Here is a 23,709-nt window from a genome sequence, read left to right as displayed (position 1 = left end):
TGTATTTAAGATTATTATTTGGAACCAAGGGCTTTAACAGGACATTCATATCGCTACAATAAGGGACTCAAAGAAAAGTTCTTTGACAAGTGTCTGAGGGATTGACTCCCAAACGTACATGGTAGAAAATATGCTGGCGACAGCACAACCCAAGAAAAAACTATAGGCGACCGGAACAAAAAAACATCAACCGATCATATATGCAGTTCGGGACAAATAAAGGCCGCAATAGGAAGTCTAGTTGTGTATATAAAAAATACACTTACCAAATCAATAAGTTCAAGGAAGCAATTTTAGGATGTAGCGAAGCGCACTGGGCCAGCTAGTAATAAATATAAAACTCAGTTCACACTGCTCATTAAATCCGGATTTAAGGAACTCGTCAGCTGATTTTATAAAGGGAAAACAGATGATTGAGTCATTAAATCCGGATTTAAAGAGCAATGTAAACGGGGTTTTTTGAAATTGAAATACCTTAAAAGAATATATAACAAGGAAATATTCGAATTTTCAACTATGCTCGCTGCTTACAGGTGGTTTAAATTTTGTTAACATTAAAAGCTGTTTGCTTATGACCAGGGTATTCAAATTTTATAATTACTTGTGCTTTTTACTCCCCAAGGTTGGGACACCTTGGAGAGTAAAAACCACAACTTAAAAGTAATGTCATTTTAAAAATTGTACATTTTGTCGCTGTTTAACGATTTCCGTCCATAGTGCATTGATGCATGATTTTGCAAATTTATTGTCCTACTTGTTGTATCAACTCGGCTAACGGGTGGCTTTTATAAAATCTTAAATGACTTAAATGACTAAAAACTTGAAATTTACAATGAAAACAAAACAAAAAAAAATTCCACCCAAAATAATAATGCCCAAAACTTTTTCATAATAAGATGTAAATCTGTATTGATTTTTTTTTAATAAATTCATTTTCAACTGCCGGTCTTAGTTTAAAGGAATTCCTTATAAATTTCTAACGCCTCCCATGAAGAAACTGTTACTTTCGGTTTAACATAATTTAGAATTGAGATATCGTTTAGTCTGCTAGTTTTATTGCTTTGATTAATTCAAGACTCAAAGAAAAAAAAACCACCGATCGTGGGGTAACTGTTTTTTGTTATTTTGCATAAAAGAAAACACCTTTTTTAGAAATTCATAATTTCGTTGATATTGTGTCTCTAATTATTATTCACAAATGATTCGTTACGCTGAGAATCGGCCAAATTGTGATTCATCAGCCCTCAAGTGTTTGGAATTTTAATTTAAATTGATTTTGCAATTTTTATACCCGTTATGCGTTAACTTTATTTTATTTTCTCTCTCTCTCCCACTCTTCTTTTTGAGTTGGTGAAACCGAATTCAGGGGAGGTAGATAGGTAGAAAAGCTTAATATGCAGATGATTTGAATGCGTTAGCAGTTCTTTACGAACTGCATTGTTCCCCGTCCATCGTACGAGGGCGGTTCGGAAACTTCTTAGCCCAGCACAAAAAGCGCAGTATAAACAGAAAAAAGTTAAGTGTTTTGGAAACTTCCATCTCTGCTATGAACACATCTTAAATTTTGTTTCGATCTGGGAACTCCTTCATATAAAAACAGGTGTTCACAAAAGACGCATCCGCGAATTTTTTACAATGGAAAAATTAGAAATGCGTTGTGTCATTAAATATTTAGATGAAAGTGCTCCTTCATATGCAACAGTAAAAAAATTGGGTTGCAGAATTTAAACGTGGTCGTACAAGCATTGAAGATGAACCACGTAATGGACGTCCAATAACATCAACAACAACAGAAATTGTAGCCGAAGTGCATGATATGGTATTAAATGATCGATGAATAAAAGTGCGTGAAATAGCTAATATCATGGGCATCTCAAATAATCGAGTCGATTTCACTTTGCATGAAGTACTACAGATGAAAAAGCTTTCTGCAAGATGGGTGCCGCATTTGTTAAAAGTCGACCAAAAACGTATAAGAATGAACATTTTTATACACTCCACCATAGGATGGGGGTATACTAAATTCGTCATTCTGTTTGTAACTCGCCGAAATATTCATCTGAGACCCCATAAACATATTCTTGATCGTCATGACATTTTAGCCATGTCCGTCGATCTAGCCATGTCCGTCCGTCTGTCTGTCGAAAGCACGCTAACTTTTGAAGGAGTAAAGCTAGCCGCTTGAAATTTTGCACGAATACTTCTTACTAGTGTAGGTCGGTTGGGATTGTAAATGGGCTATATCGGTCCATGTTTTGATATAGCTGCCATTTTAACCGATCTGGGATCTTGCCTTCTTGACTTCTAGAGGCCGCAATTTTTATCCGATTTGTCATTGGGTGTTTTGTTATGATTTACAACAAGTGTCTTGAGTGTGGTTCAAATCGGTGCATAACCTGATATAGCTGTCATATGAACCGATATGCAGTCTTGACTTCTTCAGCCTCTAGAGGTCGCAATTTCTATCCGATTCGGCTGAAATTTTGCATGAAGTGTTTTGTTATGACTTCCAACAACTATGGTAAGTATGGTTCAAATCGGTCCATAACATGATATAGCTGCCATGTAAACCGATCTTGAATCTTGACTTCTTGAGCCACAAGAGAGAACAAATCTTATCCGATTTGGCTGAAATTTTAAAAGAAGTGGTTTGTTATGACTTCCAACAACTGTGTCAAATATGGTTTTTGTTGGTCCATAACTTGATATATAGGGTGATTTTTTTGAGGTTAGGATTTTCATGCATTAGTATTTGACAGATCACGTGGGATTTAAGACATGGTGTCAAAGAGAAAGATGCTCAGTATGCTTTGACATTTCATCATGAATAGACTTACTAACGAGCAACGCTTGCAAATCATTGAATTTTATTACCAAAATCAGTGTTCGGTTCGAAATGTGTTCATTCACCGTAACGTTGCGTCCAACAGCATCTTTGAAAAAATACGGTCCAATGATTCCACCAGCGTACAAACCACACCAAACAGTGCATTTTTCGGGATGCATGGGCAGTTCTTGAACGGCTTCTGGTTGCTCTTCACTCCAAATGCGGCAATTTTGCTTATTTACGTAGCCATTCAACCAGAAATGAGCCTCATTGCTGAACAAAATTTGTCAAAATTTGAACACATTTCGAACCGAACACTGATTTTGGTAATAAAATTCAATGATTTGCAAGCGTTGCTCGTTAGTAAGTCTATTCATGATGAAATGTCAAAGCATACTGAGCATCTTTCTCTTTGACACCATGTCTGAAATCCCACGTGATCTGTCAAATACTAATGCATGAAAATCCTAACCTCAAAAAAATCACCCTTTAGCTGCCATATAAACCGATCTGGAATTTTGACTTCTTGAGCTTCTAGAGGTCGCCATTATTATTCGATTTGGCTGAAATTTTGTATAACGTCTTCTCTCATGACCTTCAACATACATGTCAATTATGGTCTGAATCGTAGCCTAATATAGCTCCCATATAAACCGATCTCCCTATTTTACTTCTTGAGCTCCTAATGGGCGCAATTTTTATTCGTATTGACTGAAATTTTACACAACGACTTCTACTATTGTCTCCAACATTCAATTCAATTGTGGTCCGAATCGAACGATAACTCATATATTTGCTTAAAAAGAGATACCGGGAAGAGAGCTCGACAAATGCGATCCATGGTGGAGGGTATATAAGATTCGGCCCACCCGAACATAGCACACTTTTACTTGTTCAAGCTTGTTTGGATCGTTTTAAGCGAAATAAAATGGATTTTAAACGTCGTTTCATAACTGTTGATGAGACATGCATCCACCCCTATACTCCAGAGACAAAAGAACAATCCAAACAATGGACTGAAGCTGGAGGAAGTGTCCCAAAAAAGGCAAAAGACAATTCAATCGGCTGGTAAGGTTATGGCAACAGTTTTTTGAGACTTCAAAAGTATTTTATTGATTGATTATCTGCAATAGGGTAAAACAATAAATTCAGAGTACTATTGCAACCTTTTGGATCAATTAAATGTACAAAATCGAGAAAAACGTCTTGGCTTATAGCACAAAGACAACACAAGAGTGTTTTAACAATGGCTAAAATCAATGAATTAAAGCACGAGTTGCTTGACCACCCACCTTATTCTCCTAATTTAGCTCCCAGTGACTTTTACCTGCGTTTTACCTCAAATGAAAACCCAATTACAGTTGTAAACCACTATTTTGAAGACATTGAGGAAAACTATTTTAATCAAGGGATAGAATTGCTAGATAAGCGTTGGACCACGTTTCAGGAGATTATATTGAAAAATTAAAATATTTTTGAAAAACTAACTATTCTCTTTCATTGATAGGCTAAGAAGTTTCCGAACCGCCCTCGTAATGCTAAAAAATGTTCGGCATTATTTAAATAAGCCAATAAAAAGTGAATTTATCAATGGAGTAGGTGGGGAAACTGGTTTCTTGCTTGGGTGAAACTAACTTTCAATCAATGGATATGAGAGATTCTTGAAATATGTTTTTTAGAATAGTTGGGTTAAATTGGGGATACTATAACAACTTTAAAAATGTATGTAACAAATTTAATCATACACTTAGAAAAATACTTTTTAATTAGGCTAGGTTGAAAAGAGGATGCAGATATTAATCTGCCCCATGGCTCTATAGACATACACCTAAGCCAGTAATCGGCTTATTGTGCGCTCTTAAAACTAACAAGTAAAAAGGCGTTAAGTTCGGCCGGGCCGAACTTTAGATACCCACCACCTCGGTGTATATGTAAACCACCTTTCGTCTTAATCCGGCGAAAAATTCATAATTTATGACCACATAGCAGCGCAATATGATCCGATTTGGACCAACTTCGGCACGAACATTGAGTGGTCTAATAAGTACAAGTCATTGTTCAATTGTGTATAACAAAATATTGGTCTTTTTAGTAGCTATATCTAAAAATAAACCGATCTGAACCATATACGACATGGATGTCAAAAAGCCTAACATAAGTCACTGTGTTAAATTTCAGTGAAATCGGATTATAAATGCGCCTTTTATGGGGCAAAGACTTTAAATCGAGGGATCGCTCTATATGGCAGCTATATCCAAATCTGAGCCAAATTGAAAAAGAATGTCGAAGGGCCTAACACAACTCACTGTTCCAAATTTCGGCGACATCGGACAATAAATGCGCCTTTTATGGGCCCAAAACCTTAAATCGAGAGATCGGTCAATATGGCAGCTATATGTGAATCTTGATCGATCAAGGTCAAATTGCAGAAATATGTTGAGGAGCTTAGCCTAACTCACTGTGCCAAATTTCGGCGACATCGGACAATAAATGCACCTTTATGGGCCCTAAACCTTAAATCGAATGATCGGTCTATATGGCAGCTGCATTTAAATTTGTCCCAAATTTCGGCGACATTGGACAAAAAATGCATCTTTTATGGGCCCAACACCTTAAATCAAGAGATCGGTCTATATGGCAGCTATATCCAAAATCTGGACCGAAATTTAAGAAATATGTCGAAGGGCCTAACGCAACTCACTGTCCCAAATTTCAGCAAAATCGGAAAAGCCACATTTATTGGCTTTTATGGGCCTAAGACCCTAAATCGGCGGATCGGTCTATATGGCAGCTATATCCAAATCTGGACCGATCTATGCCAAATTGAAGAAGGATGTCGAAGGGCCTAACACAACTCACAGTCCCAACTTTCAGCAAAATCGGATAATAAATGTGGTTTTTTGGGCCTAAGACCCTAAACCGGCGGATCGGTCTATAGGGGGACTATATCAAGATATAGTCCGATATAGCCCATCTTCGAACTTAACCTGCCTTTGAACAAAAAAAAAATCTGTGCAAAGTTTCAGCTCAATATCTATATTTTTCATGACTTTAGCATGATTTCAACAGACAGACGGACGGACATTGTTAGATCGTCTTAGATTTTTACGCTGATCAAGAATATATATACTTCATAGGGTCGGAAATGAATATTTCGATGTGTTGCAAACGGAATGGCAAAATTAATATACCCACATCCAACGGTGGTGGGTATAAAAAGTAACCTCGAAAAAGAAAATCTATGTTATGATACCAACAGCTATACTGACCTCCTTCTTACTTCCTTTCAGTAATAGCCTCGTCTTCTCACGATCGTCCTCGGCTTTCGCCGTCCTACCGACCGTTTCGCTGTTCCACAGGGTTGTATGCGCACTCATCGTCCACACCCTTAACTCGGACTGCCTCGACCCGAAAGGCCTCGGGTTGACCAAGTTTATTGACCGCAGTGCTCTGGCCTTCACCGCCAATTTGTCTGTCCTTTTATTCCCCCTTATTTCGCTATGGCCCGGCACCCAAACGATGCGGATTTTGCCATCCTCAGAGAAGGCGTTAATATCCTTCTTACACTGCAAGACTATGGTAATTTTACTGTCCATAAAGACGTTCGTCGACTTAAAGACTTAATTTTTGAGTGTACTTAACATGTGTAGGCATTCCAATGGCAATTCTTTATTAGTGTGATGCATTTTCACTTAGATTTCCATTAGTTTTGTTTTTGTTTTATTTAAAAGCAATGGAATTTTAATGAAAACCCACGAAACAACTTCGTGTTTGACAAAAAAAAAAAAACAGATAAAATCAATTTAACATTGGATTGGTCTAAATCAAAGACGACACAATTTCAATTAAGAATAGTCCCCCATGTCCCCAGTTTGATTAAGACACCAGACAAACGAACAAAGAATACCTGACTAACCACACGAATTGGTTCAATGGAAAGAAACAAAAATGGGTCAATAAAAATTAGGTCCAGTTAGAAAATGACATTAAAACCAAAGAGACAAAATTAACATATTGTGAGAAAAAGAAGTGGGCATCCATTAGAAAAGATCTTCTTCCTCCATAAATACAGGGGCTTTAACTAAAAGCCTACTTTTCCTTTCAGTTTCACTGGCTTAATGAAGTCACATATGTGAGTGAAGAAAGGTAAAATGCTGACACCACAAAGGTATAAAAGGTTAAACATCTGTTAAAAGCCGCTTCAATAATCAATGAGTTTCCCAGCAAGATGAAGTGTCATCTTCAGTTGCTGTTTACAGGTAAATATTTGAGCAGTCATTTTACATACCGTACAACTCTCAGACATTTTCCTTTCTTCGCTGTTGATACTTCTGTGAAGCTTTATTGCTGGGCCAAGCATACTCCACTATTCTGGTCAATACCGGAGGCATACATCAACACAGCAGCAATGCCTATAGCACTCTGTTATCAAAACTGAAATCTTCAACAGAAGCACCTGCAGCCGCTGGAGAAACACAACCAGCTGCAGACACTGGAGCAACTGGATCTGGTTCAAGTTTAAGTCCCTTGACAGATCTATTGTCGGGAGCTTTGCCCTCATTACCGGCTACTGGAGGTTCTGGCGGTACTGCAGGTACTGGCGGTACTGGGGGTACTGGAGGTTCTGGAGGTGGTGGAAGTTCAGCTGGCGTAAAAGCGACCATGACCCCTCATGATTTTGCCAAAGCCCTACTTAAGGGACAATACCCAAATGATCGATCTCAGGCACCGAATGTTTTGACTCAACTTATTGCCGCAGTAGCCCTTTCCATCATCAACAGTCAAGAAAACGATCGAATTTCTAACATGGGTGCTTATAATAATCCCTTCTATAACTATCCATCATCGCCATATAATCAATTTTACAATCCAAACTCAATTATGGATCCACAGTTTGTGTATGGTAACACCAATCCACATGGCGATATTTACGGTTCTGTGCCAAATTACGATTACGGCCAAGAAGCAACATCAGCTTACCCCGGTTACCTTAATCCCTATCAAGCATATGGCTGATAAAGTCATACATTCAAAAATAATGTACCAAATATATATAAATTTAAAAAAAAATATATTTTAATGAATTTTACTCATTGTCATAATGTTAATTGACTAGAATATTATTGATGAGTGGTCATTACGCATAGTGTGGAGTTAAGGAGACGATTTTTGGTATGTCCGTGAAGATAAAGTTAACTTTAACTAGCAGAGACACAAACCCATTCAATTAGCAGCACTCTGTAAAGAGCTTAGCAGGACAATTAATTTGGCAATTTAACAGAAAAGATCTAAAAATAGAATCAAGAAAAATAATGAAAAAATTCAGAAGAAACAACAAAAAGAGCCGTAAAAGGACCACAAACATTTCTAATTTTTGTACAAAATTAAGTAACAATGTAAAAAATGACTAACCGACAGATCTACAACACTAAAAATTCGAAAGCGAAAAGTGCAAAGTCTGGGAGGGATGCGGGGCACCCACTACTAGTGAAGGAAGCTCCCCATGCCTTGGATATAAATAAAAAAATATAATATCCAAAAAGGCCACAGTATTTGAATTAATTGGCATTTAATGTTGAAGTTAGAATTAACAGAATGACCGACCGTGCAAAAAACTAAGAGAGATGCGGGTTACCCATTGCTAGAAAAGGAAACTCTCGATGCCCACAATCCTAATCAAAAAGGAGAATATCCAAAAAGGCCTGCTATGGCCTTTTTGACATATTTGGCATTAAAAGTAAAATTTAAAATTAACAGAATGGCCCACTGTGCAAAAACTAAGAGGGATGCGGGGTACCCACCCAAAGTGAAGGAAGCTCTCGATGCTCACAATCCAAATCAAAAAGTTGAATATACAAAAAGGCAACAATATTTGAGATATTTTGCATTTAAAGTAAAAGTTGAAATTAACACAATGGCCCACCGTGCAAAAACTAAGAGGGATACGGGGTACCCACTTATAGTGAAAGAATCCTTCGATGCCCACAATCCAAATCAAAAAGCAGAATATCCAAAAAGGCCAAAGTAATTGAGATATTTGGCATTTAACTTAAAGTTAGAATCAACAGAATGGTCCACTGTGCAAGAACTATGAGGGTGCGGGGTACCGACTTATAGTGAAGGAAGCCCAGCGATGCCTAGGACCTAAGTCAAAAAGCAAGTTATCCGAAAAGGCCACAGTATTTGAGATAACTGGCATTTAAGATTAAAGTTAGAATTAACAGAATGGTCCACTGTGCAAAAGGGGGGTGCGGGGTACCAACTGCTAGTGAAGGAAACTCTCGATGCCTAGAGTCTAAATCAAAAAGTATAATATCCAAAAGGGCCACAGTATTTGACATAATTGGCATCGAAAGTTAAAGTTAGAATTGACAGAATGTCCCAATTATAGTGAACGAATCCCTCGATGCCTACAATCCAAATCAAAAAGTAAAATATGCAAAAAGGCCACAGTAATTAAGATATTGGCATTTAAAGTTAAATTTTGAATTTACAGAATGGTCCACTGTGCAAAAACTATGAGGGTGCGATGTACCGACTTATAGTGAAGGAAGCCCTCTATGCCTAAAATCTAACTCAATCTCTCAAGCACTGTGGTCTTTTTGGATATTCTGCTTGTTGGTTTAGATTTTAGGCATCTAGAGCTTATTTTACTATACGTGCGTACCCCGCATCTCTCTTAGTTATTGCACAGTGGGCCATTCTATAAATTCTAACTTTAACTTTAAATGCCAAATATCTAAAATACTGTGGTCTTTTTGGATATTCTGCTTTTTAATTTGGATTGTGGGCATCGAGAGCTTCCTTCACTATAAGTGGGTACCCCGCATCCCTCCCAGTGATTGCAATTTTCGCTTTGGACTTTTAAGTGTTGTAGATTTGTCCGTTATGTAGTTTTCGGATCGTCGTAAAATTCTAAGACGATTTAACGATGTCTGTGTGTCTGTCCGTCCGTGTGTTGTAATCACTCTACAGCCTTCAAAAATTGAGATATAGAGCTGAAATTTGGCACAAATACGTGGTTTTGCTCTGCCGGTAAAGGGTCTGAAGCCAATAAAAGCTTTATTTATTACCCGATTTCGCTGAAATTTGAAAAGCGAGTTGTTTTAATCTTCCCGACATCCGACCCGAATATGATTTAGACTGGACTATATTTAGATATAGCTGTCATATAAACCGATTTGTCAATAAAGGGTCTGAAGCCCATAAGAGCTTTACTTATTGCCCGACTTCGCTGAAATTTTAATCAGAGAGTTGTTCTAAGCCTCCCTACATCCGACCCGAACATGGTTTAGATCGAACTATATTTAGCTATAGCTGCCAAATAGACCGACTTGCCGATTTAGGGTCTGAATCCCATAAAAGCTTCTTTTATTACGCGATTTCTTGAAACAGTGGGTTGTCTTAAGCCTCCCGATATTTCATCCAAATATGGTTCAGATCGGACTATATTTAGATCTAGCTGGATAAGTATAACCCGGACTATATTTAGATCTAGCTAAATAAGTATAACCCATTTCATTTTCTTATAAAATTTCCTCAAAATTTCATTTGCATAGAAAATTTCGCTTGGTTTCATTTTCGTAGAAAATTTTATATTCATAGCAAATTTCGTTGAAATTTTATATTCATTGAACATCTTGCCAAAATTTGATTTTCATAGAAATTTTTGGCGAAATTAATTTTTATAGAAAATTTTGTTGAAATTTCATTTTCATCCAAAATTTTGTCGAAATTTGATTTATAGAAAATTTCGGCGAAATTTTAATTTCATAGAAAATTTCGTCGCAATTTAAATTTCATAGAAAATTCAGTAAAAATTTGCTTTTCATAAAAGTTTTGTCGAAATTTGAATTTCATAGAAATTCAGTCGAAATTTGCTTTTCATAAAAATTTCGTCGAAATTTTATTTGCATAAAATATTTCGTCAAAATTTCATTTCATAAAAAATCCGTAGAATTTTGATTTGCATAGAAAATTTTTCTCATTTCATAGAAAATTCCATATAGCAAATATATATATAAAAAATACCGTCGAAATTTAATTTTTACAAAAAAATTCGTCCAAATTTGATTTTCATAGAAAATTTCGACGAAATTAGATTTTCCACGTTTTGTGATAAATTTATTCGGCATTGGAATATTTCATACAATCGGATATTGTCCGGCTACAGTCCATAGGGTTATCTGTTTCCATTACAAATAGAAAAACAAAAAAAAAACATTTTTTTAAACTTAGGCAGGAAATGTGTTTTTTTCGATTTTCGACGAAAATTTCATCGAAATTCAATCTTAAAGAAAATTTCGTCAAAATTTAATTCTTTTAGAAAATTCCTCAACATTTTTTATTCGTAGAAAATTTCGTCAAAATTTGATTTTCAAGAAAATTTCGTCAAAATTTTGTTTTTATAGAAAAATTCCACAAAAATTTTTATTCGTAAAAATTGCGTCGAAATTTTAATTTCATGGAAAATTTCGTCGAAATTAATTTCATGGAAAATTTTGTCCAAATTTGATTTCCGTTGAAAATTTCATTTCATTTTCACTGGGTTTCTTGAAAAATTTCTTCCAAAGTAATTTTTTTCCAAAAATTTTATTTTTCATTTTCTGTAAGAACACTTAGCTAGACACAGGGTGCTTCATATTAATTTTAAATTAAATATTCAGGGTATACTTTTAGGCGTCGATAATTATGGGACCTTTGAATCTACACACAAGCATGAAAACTTAACAGTTTATAAAAAACATTTGCGTTTGAAATAACATAGACCTTTAGAAAAGAAAATACGGATTAAAAATTGATGGTGTATAAATATTGCATTATTCTATATTATTGTTTATATTATGTTGTTATAAATATTCTTTATGTGGTCTTAGATCAATATTTCGAGGTGTTACAAACGGAATGACTAGATTAGTATAAAATTTCATTGAAGAAAATTTGACCGACATTTGATTTTTAAGAAAATTTCATCAAAATATTATTTTAATAGAAAAATTTCTCAACATTTTAATTTCATAGAAAATTTCGTCGAAATTTAAATTTCATAGAAAAATTCCTCAAAATTTTTATTTCATACAAAATTTCCTCAAAATATTAATTTCACAGAAAATTTCCTAAAAGTTTTAATTTCATAGAAAATTTTGTCGAAATTTTAAGTACATACAAAATTTTTTTGGAAATTTTAATTTCAAAAAATTTTCGTTGAAATTTGATTTTCATAGAAAATTTTATTTCATTTTCATTGGGTTTCCTGAAAATTTTCGTCGGAAGTAAATTTTTTTGAATATTTTTATTTTTAATTTTCTGTAATCGCAATTATTATTTAGGTCATTCCCTTTTGTTGAATACACATAAAAATAAGTTAGCTGGGCACAGGGTGCTTCATATTAATTTTAAATTTAATATTCAGGGTATACTTTTAGGCGCCACTAATCCTGTGACAAATCCACCCACAAGCATAAATGAGTATTTAAGAAAAAAAAAACATTTTCGGTTGAAATAACTTAGGCTTTTGAAGAAGAAAATACCTATTCAAAATAGGTGGTTTACAATGTTTTTAGAAATTGAATTTCTCTATATTATTGTTTATATTATTTTGTTATATATTTTCTTATTTTTATATTTTTTTTATTTTCAGAATAATACAAAGCATTTAATGACTATTTTGTAAGCGGACATTTGTGCCTTAGAACTTTGAAACCTCAGGTAAATAACAATTCAAAAGTCCCGGGGCCAACAAGCCCCGCATAATTTAAGAAAAATATCAACGGCACTATAGATATTGATTCATATTTTTCAGATTGGTACTATCGGCAAAGTTAAATTTTTTTGGAAAATTAAACAAAAATCCGACACTGAATCCACCATTTTCATCCGATTGGGCCAAAATGTTGTGCAATGATTTCTCTCATGGCTTCCAACTGAATCGGTTTTATTTGATATGTGTATTGATATTGTTTCTACATAATTCGGACTCTTGATTTTTACTTCACATATTCGTTTGAAATATAGGTGAAATTAACGATAGTATCTATACTATCGATATTTATCACTAAAAATATCAAATGTTGTGATTATCGATAATTGTGCAGCTCTAATAATTTGTGAAGGGAAATTCATATTTCAATGGGAGTAAAAACTAGAATTTTTTTCAAAAATCTTTTGCTATCTCTATGTCTTTGGATCTGGGCAGCCACTAGAACCGAAATTAAAAACTTTATGTGGAAGGATTTCAATTCCAAAAATGAGAGCAAGAACTATTTCAGATGTGTTCATAACCACGACCATATGATGAGGGTACACTAATCTAGTCATTCCGTTTGTTCTTGATCGTCTCGAAATTCTGAGTCGATCTAGCCATGTCCGATCGTCCGTCTGTAGAAATCACGAACGCGTAAGGCTAGCCGCTTAAATTTTGCACATATACTTTGCTATTGATGTAGGTTGGTGTTGTTGTTGTAGCTACATTTTCATGTGCTACATTCGTCAAGCTTTTGTAGATGAGCAAGCTTGTTCCGGTCCAAAGGAGCGATCGCCGCGGGAACAGGATGGCTATTGGTTATTTAAAGGCGCCTATAACTCGCCTTGTCACATCGAGCATTATAGGCACTCAGTATTTGTGCAAGCCGGTACCCCCCGACCTCTCACTGAGACTCTCCGCTCGATACCGCTGATTGTCGCGACTGCCATTACAGCTACGCCGTATGGAGTATTCCACTATCCGCAACCTGTGGACGCGCCCGGTAACTCGCAGCTTAGCTTCTCATGACAGCAATGAACACCACACAGATCAGACCTCAATGTTCCAGCCTGTGTTGTGCTCACAGCTATGCCGTGCCGGGATTGATGTAGGTCGTTGGGGATTGCAAATGGGACATATCGGTTCAGATTTGGATACAGATCCCATATAAACCGATCTCACGATTTGATTTCTTGAGCCCCTGGAAGCGGCAATTTTTGACCGATTTCGCTAAAGTTTTGCAGATAGTGTTTTATGACTTCCAACAACTGTGCCAAGTACGGTCTAAATGGATCTGTAACCTGGTATAGCTCCCATATAAACCGGTCTCCCGATTATCCTTGTTCGGTTCTTTGAAAAGCTATAATTTTTGCTGGTTTGAGAGAAGTTTGGCAAGTAGAATAAAGTTATGCCCTTAAACTAAATTTATTTTGTATAAATTCTTAGTAGAATCCCTAGTGGTGGGTTCCCAAGATTCGGCCCAATCCCAAGAACTTAGCACACTTTTTCTTTTTTTTTTTCCACCTTTGTTTTAAAGGGCCACATCTTTGGTCGATGGATTTCGATTTTGGGTAATTTTTTACAACTTTTTATTTATTTATATATAACAGATACAATTAAAATTTCAACTTAATTATTTGACCCATTTCTAAATTTCACTTTGACACGATCCAATATTACAATTCTCCCGCCGCACACACACACACACTTGTTATGCTATTTTTCAATGTCAAATTTCTCTTGGTAAATATGAGAGCAAAGTGGCAGATACTCAAGCCAACTAATCGAACTATAGGTACTTTGTGTTTTATTGTAGGTACCATATTTTTACAATCACCGAAGCGGCAGCCAATAAAATAACAATAACATTGGTGTTAATGAGCTATTTAGCACAACGATATGTAGAGTACTACATATGTATGCATGTATGTCAGCTGATAACAATATGTACAAAGTATTGAAAAATAAATAAACAACTCAACATTTAATTATTGTGATGATGCAAAGTTACTTCTTAATGCAGAACAGCACAAAGATGTGATTTCAACAACAGCAGAAAAGAGGGAAGAGAATAAATGTTGAAAACATAAACCCTTCTTGATTTTATTTCCTTTTATCAGCGTATCCAATGTTAAGAGAACAATGGCAAATCGTTTGTTTACAAGTCTCTCTTTTTATTTGTTGCTCCCACACAACAGTTATTAAATCAATGGAGCAAGAATGAAACGAAATAACAGTGTTGCCACTTTGACGTTTTCTGATCAAAATCAAATTGATAGATTTAAGAATTAAGGTGAAAAAGCAATAAAATAACAAGTAAAAGCGTGTTCGGGCGGGCCGAATCTTAATGGCGCCCTCTGTAGGCTCAAGAAGTCAAGATCCCTGATCGGTTTATATGGCAGCTATATCAGTTTATGGATCGATTTGAACCATTTTTGGCACAGTAATTAGATGTCCTGCCAAAGCACGTCGTGCCAATTCGGATAAGAATTGCGCCCTCTAGTGGCCCAAGAAGTCAAGATTTAAGATCGGTTTATATGGCAGCTATATCAGGTTATGGATCGATTGAGATCAGTTGTCGAAAACCGTAACTTAACACGTCGTGCAATTTCAGCCAAATCGGGTAGGAATGGCGCCATATAGAAGCTCAAGAAGTCAACACCCCAGATCGGTTTATATGGCAGCTATATCACTAACTCTTGCAAGCCAGTTAGGCTTGCAAGATTTGAAACTACCTTTCACATTTCACGAACATCTAAGGTTAATACCTCTGTCCCAAAGTCAATTTCCTAACATTCAACGATAGTTTGACCTTCATTAAAAAATTGTTGTTTTAAATAATAACCACTCCCTAGGACATATCTGTGGTCCGGAAACCTGAACAAGTAATTTTTAAAGTGTTCGACGATCTTTTTAGAATATCTGTGACTGTCCAGGGCGTCTTTCAGACACATATACTTTGTACATTAATTGTATCGTTGCCTGGATGGACTTCTGCAAGCGTGCTCGTGGTGGCCATGCAAAAGAAATCGAGTTTCATACATGATGGCATCGAACGTATTTAAAAAGAAATAAAGAATTTCTGTGAGAAATAAAGAATTTCAATTTTCCGCAAACGTTTTTGTTTTATTAAAAAAAATGTTTTAGCGCTCTTATTGAGAAAACCGATACCATTAATATTTTGCCAGCTCTACCACAAATGAAGATTTGGCAGCCCGAACAAATATTCGTATTCGAAATGTCGAAGTGACCAACTTTAGGGCCCTGCCAAGAGGCGCCCGGGTCATATAGGGCCTTGAAATTATGCACATGATTTTACCTCAGCTCTTACCATCCCAAATTTCAAAGAGTTATCTCTATTCGTTCTCAAATGGCATATTTTTTACTAAATTTCTTATCGATTCTATTGCTGTAAAACAACACAAATAGCGCTCATATGTCAAAACGTTATGATTACGTATAACCTCAAAAATGTCTATATTTACGATAGAGCTTCCAGTTGGCAGATTGCAACACTAGGGGTTTCCAATCCCGAAATATAAAAGGCAACCCTCGAATGCCACTGTGCGTCATCACATGTTAAGTTGTGCTATTTCCTTCGAACCATACGCCGTGTATGATCGAAATCGGTATATACTCTGGCATAGCTGCCATATTAGCCGATTTCCCGAATAGACTTCTTGAGCATTTGGAGAGCACTCATCGACTTTTATTCGATTCGTCGGAAATATAGCTACGATCCGCTATAACTTCCAATTCCCATGACAAATATGAACGAAATCGCCCCATAACCTGATTTGGCTCCCACATTGACTGATCTCCCGATTTGATTTCTTGATTAACTGGGAAGGGCAATTTCTATCCAATTTGCATAAACTCTCATTCCAATTATGGTTTATAAACTGATCAAACTGTCATAAAAAATTATCTCCTGATTTGAGCACTTGGATGCCGCAATTATTCTATGCGATTTGGTTGAAATTGTGCGTATTCAATTCCATTATTCAATGGGTCTTGCAGTACATGGAGATAAGACGAAATGTATGGTTTCAACTCCCAAAACGCCTTGTACAACCGAGCAGATACAGAATATGGAGAGTTGGGAACCACAACTTTAAGATAGTCAGTAACTTTATCTACTTCGGCACCGCCGTAACCGAAAGGAATGATACCAGTTTTGATTTTAAGCGAAGAATTATACTGGCAAACAGATGCTACTTTGGACTAAGTAGGCAGATTAGATACAAGGCCACCTCTCGACAGACAAAGATTACACTATACAAGACACTGATACTACCCGTGTTGTTATATGGTTCTGAAACATGGGTACTTGTGAAAGCAGATGCGGCAGTGCTTGGAGTATTTGAGAGAAAGAATCTTCGTAAAATATACGGACCAGTTTGCGATAATGGATAATATAGGCGTCGTATGAACCACGAGTTGTATGAGCTGTATGATGACGATAGCATAGTTACACGCATCAAAATACAACGGCTGCGTTGGCCAGGTCATGTTGTCAGAATGGATGAAGAAGCTCCAGCAAAGAAGTCTTTTGAAGGCAAACGCGATGGTACACGCAAACCGGGAAGACCATGGAAAGATCAAGTGGAGGGAGACACCTCGAAACTTGGTGTCAGAGATTTTAGAATGAGCGCAGAAGATCGAGGCTAGTGGAACAAACATTCTGTAGCCAATTAAAGTAAGTATTCCATTATGGAGGCCATCGCAGCGCAGAGGTTAGCGTGTCCGCCTATATCGCTAAACGCCTGGGTTCGAATCCTGGCGAGACCATCGGGAAAAATTTTTCAGCGGTGGTTTTCCCCTCCTAATACTGGCAACATTTGTGAGGTACTATGCCATGTAAAACTTCTCTCCAAAGAGGTGTCGCACTGCACATCGAGCTTAAAACTAAAATCGGACTGCACTCATTGATATGTGAGAAGTTAGCCTCTGTTCCTTAGTGGAATGTTCATGGGCAAAATTTGCATTTGCAAGTCTTCCATTATGACTTCTAACATCTATGGCAAGATTTTAGAAAATGCAGAATCAACGGATTTTGAGATATGAATTCATCCGCCCAGCAGAGTTATCCGATTTCTATGGCACTTTCATTGATGATGTTGAACTCTGCTATAATTGAAATTGATTGTTAACAACAAAAAGATCTCCCATTTTTAATTGGCAACACCATGATATTAGTAACGATTTTCAATACTCGAAGCCTTCAAGTTTTTCGTTTGGGAAGCATAATCTCTCAGAGACTGATAGAAAATTCTGCGAGTTTCTGGCAACACCACAGCAGAGAGAGAGAGAGAGAGAGAGACTACAAATGCACTCAGCGGATTCGGACTTTTTCAACAGTAGTGCAAACTTGTTGACACTCTTAAGCTCTCCTCAAACGCGAGTTTTGTCAACAAAGTGCTAGAACAAAATAAAAACAAGTGCAAATTGAATGATAGTTCTTTTTTGTTTTTGTGAAAAGAGAAGAACCAATATTAACTTTAGGTATAGTTACACCTCTACAATATTATTATGCCTTATTAATTGGGTATATAAACAAGCATTTCTCTTGGAAGTATCTGACGTCTATTGAGGCGACTATCAACCAACTATAAATACAATCATCATTTATTAATGATAAGATACTGGAGCAAAAACGCAATGTGAACCACTACAACAATAATCAAAACAGAATCTGGCAAAAATTATCAAAAGTTTCGTTTGAACGTTAGCTAGCGATATGCGGCATACGTTTTACCCATGTGCATGTGTCCGTGTGCCATCAACAATCTTCATATGCCAATTGTAGGCGACGCGAGGAGTACAAGCAAACCTATCGAACGAACTCCAGCACTACAACCCACTCACTCACTCATCATTCATCTATACATCTGAGCTAAAGACCTCGCCAAGAGAAAAGCCAATAACAAAATCGGCACCACCTATATAACTCAGAGCAAAAATAAGCGATTGTATTATCTAATCGGTGCGATGGTGCTGTTTGGTGTTCCCAATTATAGAGCCAATGAAAGAACAAATTGCCAAGATAACCACCAATGTGAAAATTATTAAAAACTTTTATACGTTCGGTTTAATGAAACAGTTTGATCCGTTCCTACCTGGGGTCTTTATGTTCACCGTCTCATATTAATCCCAGCCACTAAAGATTCAACAACCGTCGGATTAATAAGCAAACAAACAAGAAAATATTCAATACTAGTGTTGTTTGAAAAAAGGACGCAACAATCATGTCAAGGTATCTATGGCAACATAAGAAAAATTAAGCGAGAATACACCGAGAAAAAAATCTGCACAGTGTTACAAATGTACTTTAAAAAGAATGCGAATGACTCACAATTTAAAGAGATACTAAAATGTGTTATTTTTAATGAAATGCCAACAAAACAAAATATTCCCTACAAGGGTTTAGTGATAAGAGGGGTAATTTAAGTGCGCCGTAAATATATTTGTGCAACTATTTTATTGCATCACGTGAAAATATAAAGAAAAGTTCTTGCAAAAAAATTAATTAATCAATTATTCAAAAAAGTAGTGTTACAAAATCAATTCATATCACTGAAAACGCAGCTATCTTTCAAAATTGTTGGTCCAAATATAGTATAAAAGTCGGTTTAGTGGTTCTTCTATTACTACATATATAGCACTATATTGCACAGTGGTTAACGATGACAAAATCCTGCATAAAATTACGAAATTTGCAACATTTTGAACAAATATCCCCAAAATCCCTGGAAAATGAAAACGAGTAATATTTTTTGCAATTATCTATTTTTCCCGGTACGCAGCTCTAGGGAGATTTTTGATAGCCAATGCATGGTGACAAACTACTCTATATTCATTTGGCACAAACTGTCACACATAATGCTGATAAAATATAAAAACTTAATACTTAATAATAAATTTCCCATGAACATTCCATTAAGGAACAGGGGACACTTCTCTCATATCAATAAGTGCAGTCCGATTAAAGTTTCAGCTCAAAGATAAGGGGCCTCATTTTTATGCCGTGTCCGAACGGCGTGCCGCGACACCACTAGGTAGAAAAGTTTTGACATGACAGCATACCTTTTTTATGCCGAGTCCGAACGGCGTGCCGCATAGTGACACCTCAAGGTAGAAAAGTTTTAACATGGCAGGATACTCTAAAAATGTAGCCAGCATTCCATTAAGGAACAGGGGACACTTCTCTCATATCAAGGAGTGCAGTCTGATTAAAGTTTCAGCTCAAACATAAGGGGCCTCCTTTTTTATGCCGATTCCAAACGGCGTGCCGCATAGCAACACCTTTAGGCAGAAATACCCTAAAAATGTAGCTAGCATTCCATTAAGGAACAGGGGATACTTCTCTCATATCAATGAGTGTAGTCCGATTAAAATTTCAGCTCAAATATAAGGGGCCTCCTTTTTTATGCCGAGTCCGAACGGCGTGCGGCATAACGACACCACTAGGTAGATTTTAACATAGCAGGATACTCTAAAAATGTAACCAGCATTCCATTAAGGAACAGGGGCACTTCTCTCATGTCAATAAGTGCAGTCCGATTAAAGTTTCAATTCAATGAAAAGGGGCCTCCTTTTTTATGCCGAGTCCGAACGGCGTGCCGCATAGCGACACCACCATCCCATGGCAGCCGGTTGTACGTTCCGGATTGACCTGATGGAGTTCTTCATCGGCAAGGGCTGTCGCCTCAGTGTATAACACACTGCTACAACAACAACAACCAGATAGAAAAGTTTTAACATGGCAGGATACCTTACAAATGTAGCCAGCATCAGTAAGGGGATAACAACCACTGAAAATTTTGTTGATGTTCACGCGTGGATTTTAACCTATGTGTCCTCGGCGGACATGCTAACCTCTGCGCCACTGTAGCCTCCAAAATATACATACAATATATTCATTAATTTGTATTAAATTAAGGCAGAAAAAATTCATTTTATAGGAACAATGTCCCCCTGTAACATCAACCAAACCAAAAATTTCACTTAGGATATGCCAATGCATTTCTTATGGCAACAAAAACTGCGTGCTAGAGCTGGCAAACCGTAGCGCAGAGGTTAGCATTTCCGCCTATGACACAGCGGTGGTTTTCCCCTCCTAATGCTGGCAACATTTGTGAGGTATTTTGCCATGTAAAACTTCTTTCCAAAGAGGTGTCGCTCTGCGGCACACCGTTCGGACTCGGCTATAAAAAGGAGGCCCATTATCATTGAGCTTTAACTTAAATCGGACTGCACTCATTGATATGTAAGTAGTTAGCCACTGTTCCTTGGTGGAATGTTTATGGGCAAAATTTGCATTTGCATATCAATAGTATCGATACTATCGTTAATTTCCCATCACTAATATTAGAAGTAAAAATCAGGAGATCGATTTATATAAAAGCAATATCAATGCAATCAATATCAATGAAATCAAGGATATTAAATTCAGTTGGAAGTCATCAGAGAAATCATTGTACAAAATGCTAGCCTAATCGGATGAAAAGTGCGTCCTCTATAGACGCAATGTATCTCAAAAGATACATTCAGTGTAGGATTGCTTATTTTTGCAAAACATTTAACTATTGCGATAGTATCCATTGGAAAAATATTAATCGATATTCAGTCAATCGTTAGTGCCATCGATGTTTTGCCAGCTCTACTGCGTGCCGGTCTTTAACTCGCTGCTAGAATGGTTGCAGTTATTCAATGGTTTAACCAGACATGCGGGAATGCTGTCAGATCGAAAAAGGAGGAATTCAGAAACTGGCGTCTGAAAAAAAAACGTCATGAACTTAGTGTGCCAAGGCACTTAGACACGGAAAGTTTTTTTTTATAAACAACGCCTATGTCCCACAGTTATTGCTTCTCCAAGGGTAAAAGCTTTTGATCTTTTGTAAAAAGTACGACTCGTCGACCCCTCCCGACTCTAGTTAAAGACGGCCAGACATTTACTGACCCGGGTTGATAAGGCTAACCTACTGGCTGAAATGTTTGCAGAAAATTCTTTGTTGCCGTAAAGCAATCAACCACCATTGTGATTAAAGGTGTATCTAGTTCAATCTCCCAGATATGCTTTCGACTGCGAGGAGTTAAAAACATTCTTTCGGATCTCGAAGTAAATAAATCCACAGAACCGGATGATAAATAAACACATGTCCTATCTAAGTGTTCTTCGACACTTCCTCATCCATTACGCAACCTTGCTTTGGTAAGGTTAGGCTAGCTTGAAAAAGGGTGGACATACACATAGGCCAGTAATCGGCTTGTTGCACAAGTAAAAGCGTGCTAAGTTCGATCGGGTCGAATCTTGGGTAACCACCACCGTGAATTACGGTTAAAAATTTACCCTTATTAGCCGAGTTTGTATTTGAATTATTCTGATCGCAAGAAGTCATATCGGGATATAAGTCTTTAGGGTGGCCTATATCATATCATTGACCGATTCGGATAAAACTTGACAGTGATATTTGTTTATAAACCGATTCAGATGGATGTTGCAAGTCATAACTCAAGTTTTTGCGCCAAATTTTAGCCAAATCGGTTGAAAATTGAGGCTTATAGGGGCTCAATAATTCAAATCGAGGGATCGGTTTATATGGGGCTATATCCAAATCTGAACCGATATGGCCCATTTGCAATCCCCAACTACATACAATAGAAATATCTATGCAAAATTTCAAGCGGCTAGTATTATTGGGTTGCCCAAAAAGTAATTGCGGATTTTTTAAAAGAAAGTAAATGCATTTTTAATAAAACTTAGAATGAACTTTTTTAATCAAATATACTTTTTTTACACTTTTTTCTAAAGCAAGCTAAAAGTAACAGCTGATAAGTGAGAGAAGAAAGAATGCAATTACAGAGTCACAAACTGTGAAAAAATTTGTCAACGCCGACTATATGAAAAATCCGCAATTACTTTTTGGGCAACCCAATTTGTGTTCGACCACTACCGTGATTTCGAAAGACGGACGGATGGAAGGACATGGTTAGATCGACTCAGTATGTCGAGACGATCCATCCTATGGTTGTGGGTAAAAAAATACACACTACGCCCCTAATACAGTTCATGTCTAAGACTATGTCCTCTCCTAAGTGCGGGTGTATTTTAGTCGCGAAAGCCGGACAATGAGAAAATGAAATGCTCCAACGTCTAATCAACCTGCCCACGTGAACTACACATGCTATGACTGGCCGCAACTAGTCTTATGTGTTCCGTTATGATACCGTTACGATATCGTCCTACCGACAGTTTCGTTGTTTCACAGCGTTCGTCGGGGTATTTCCAATTTTATTGACGTCGGTCAACTGGCCTTCGTATCCAAATCATTTGCTCTTTCATACCCTCTTGCTCCGCTATGGCCCGGCACCCAAACATTGCGGATCGTTCCAAACTCAGGGAAGGCGTTCATCTCCTTCTTACACTCCAAGACTGTTCGTGACGTTATCGTCCCGGTTTTTATCGCCCTGATTGCCAGTTTAATTTTCGTAAAAATGTTCACACTCGTCGCCCTCGGATAACATTATATAACACATATTCCATTATCGCCTGGATCGCCTGCAGGACTGTTTTATTGTCAGGCAGTCGGAAACAGATTTCCGTCCCTGGGTTCTCAATGTAAACCCCAGGCCCCCTTTGTCCTCTGGCTTTGATCTATCCATATAGCATCAATTTCCAGATGGCAATAGCAGAGTTCCGTCAATCCAAGACTGTGCCTCTGGTAGCAGTGCCTCGTACTCGAACTCAATTATCCTTTCAGGTATCCGATCCGAAAACTCTTCCACGTTCCAGATTTCCTATCGTTCCCTCGTTATATTGCAATGGTGTAACCTTGCAGGAGTTTTCCCAATGAAGGTTGCAAAGATTCAACCGATCTCCAAGAAGGGCGATGCGAACATACCGGCGAATAACCGACCAATTGCGATATGCCCCTCGCCCTAATGATATGCCCTAATTGGGAGTCTAACGATATTGGAGGCTACCGTAGCGCAGAGGTCAGCATGTCTACCTATGACGATAAATGTCTGAGTTCGTATCCTGGCGAGTACCTCAGAAACAATTTTAAGGCGTGGTTACCCCCTCCTAATGCTGGCGACATTGGTGAGGTACTATGCCATGTAAAAACTTCTCCCCAAA

General features: G+C 37.1%; 1 protein-coding gene across 3 annotated transcripts in view; it reads left to right on the top strand.

Moving 5' to 3' along the window:
• Positions 1-23,709, top strand: part of LOC106090497 (unconventional myosin IC) — a 102,269-nt gene that overhangs the window by 54,448 nt on the left and 24,112 nt on the right. For 2 of the 3 annotated variants that reach the window (XM_059360360.1, XM_059360358.1), the window contains one exon: positions 12,468-12,535. Coding sequence is in view for 1 of the 3 variants with exons in the window: in XM_059360357.1 (XP_059216340.1) it covers positions 18,818-18,825 (8 nt within the window). In the remaining 2 variants the exon portion in view is untranslated. Of the gene's footprint in view, positions 1-12,467; positions 12,536-18,101; positions 18,826-23,709 lie in introns of those variants that run through there. The other variant, XM_059360357.1, reaches the window with a different exon arrangement.

Source organism: Stomoxys calcitrans, chromosome 1 (assembly GCF_963082655.1).
Source record: "Stomoxys calcitrans chromosome 1, idStoCalc2.1, whole genome shotgun sequence".
Classification (NCBI taxonomy): domain Eukaryota; kingdom Metazoa; phylum Arthropoda; class Insecta; order Diptera; family Muscidae; genus Stomoxys; species Stomoxys calcitrans.
The sequence above is the reverse complement of the archived record's forward strand: the minus strand, read 5'-3'. Positions and strand labels throughout refer to the sequence as shown.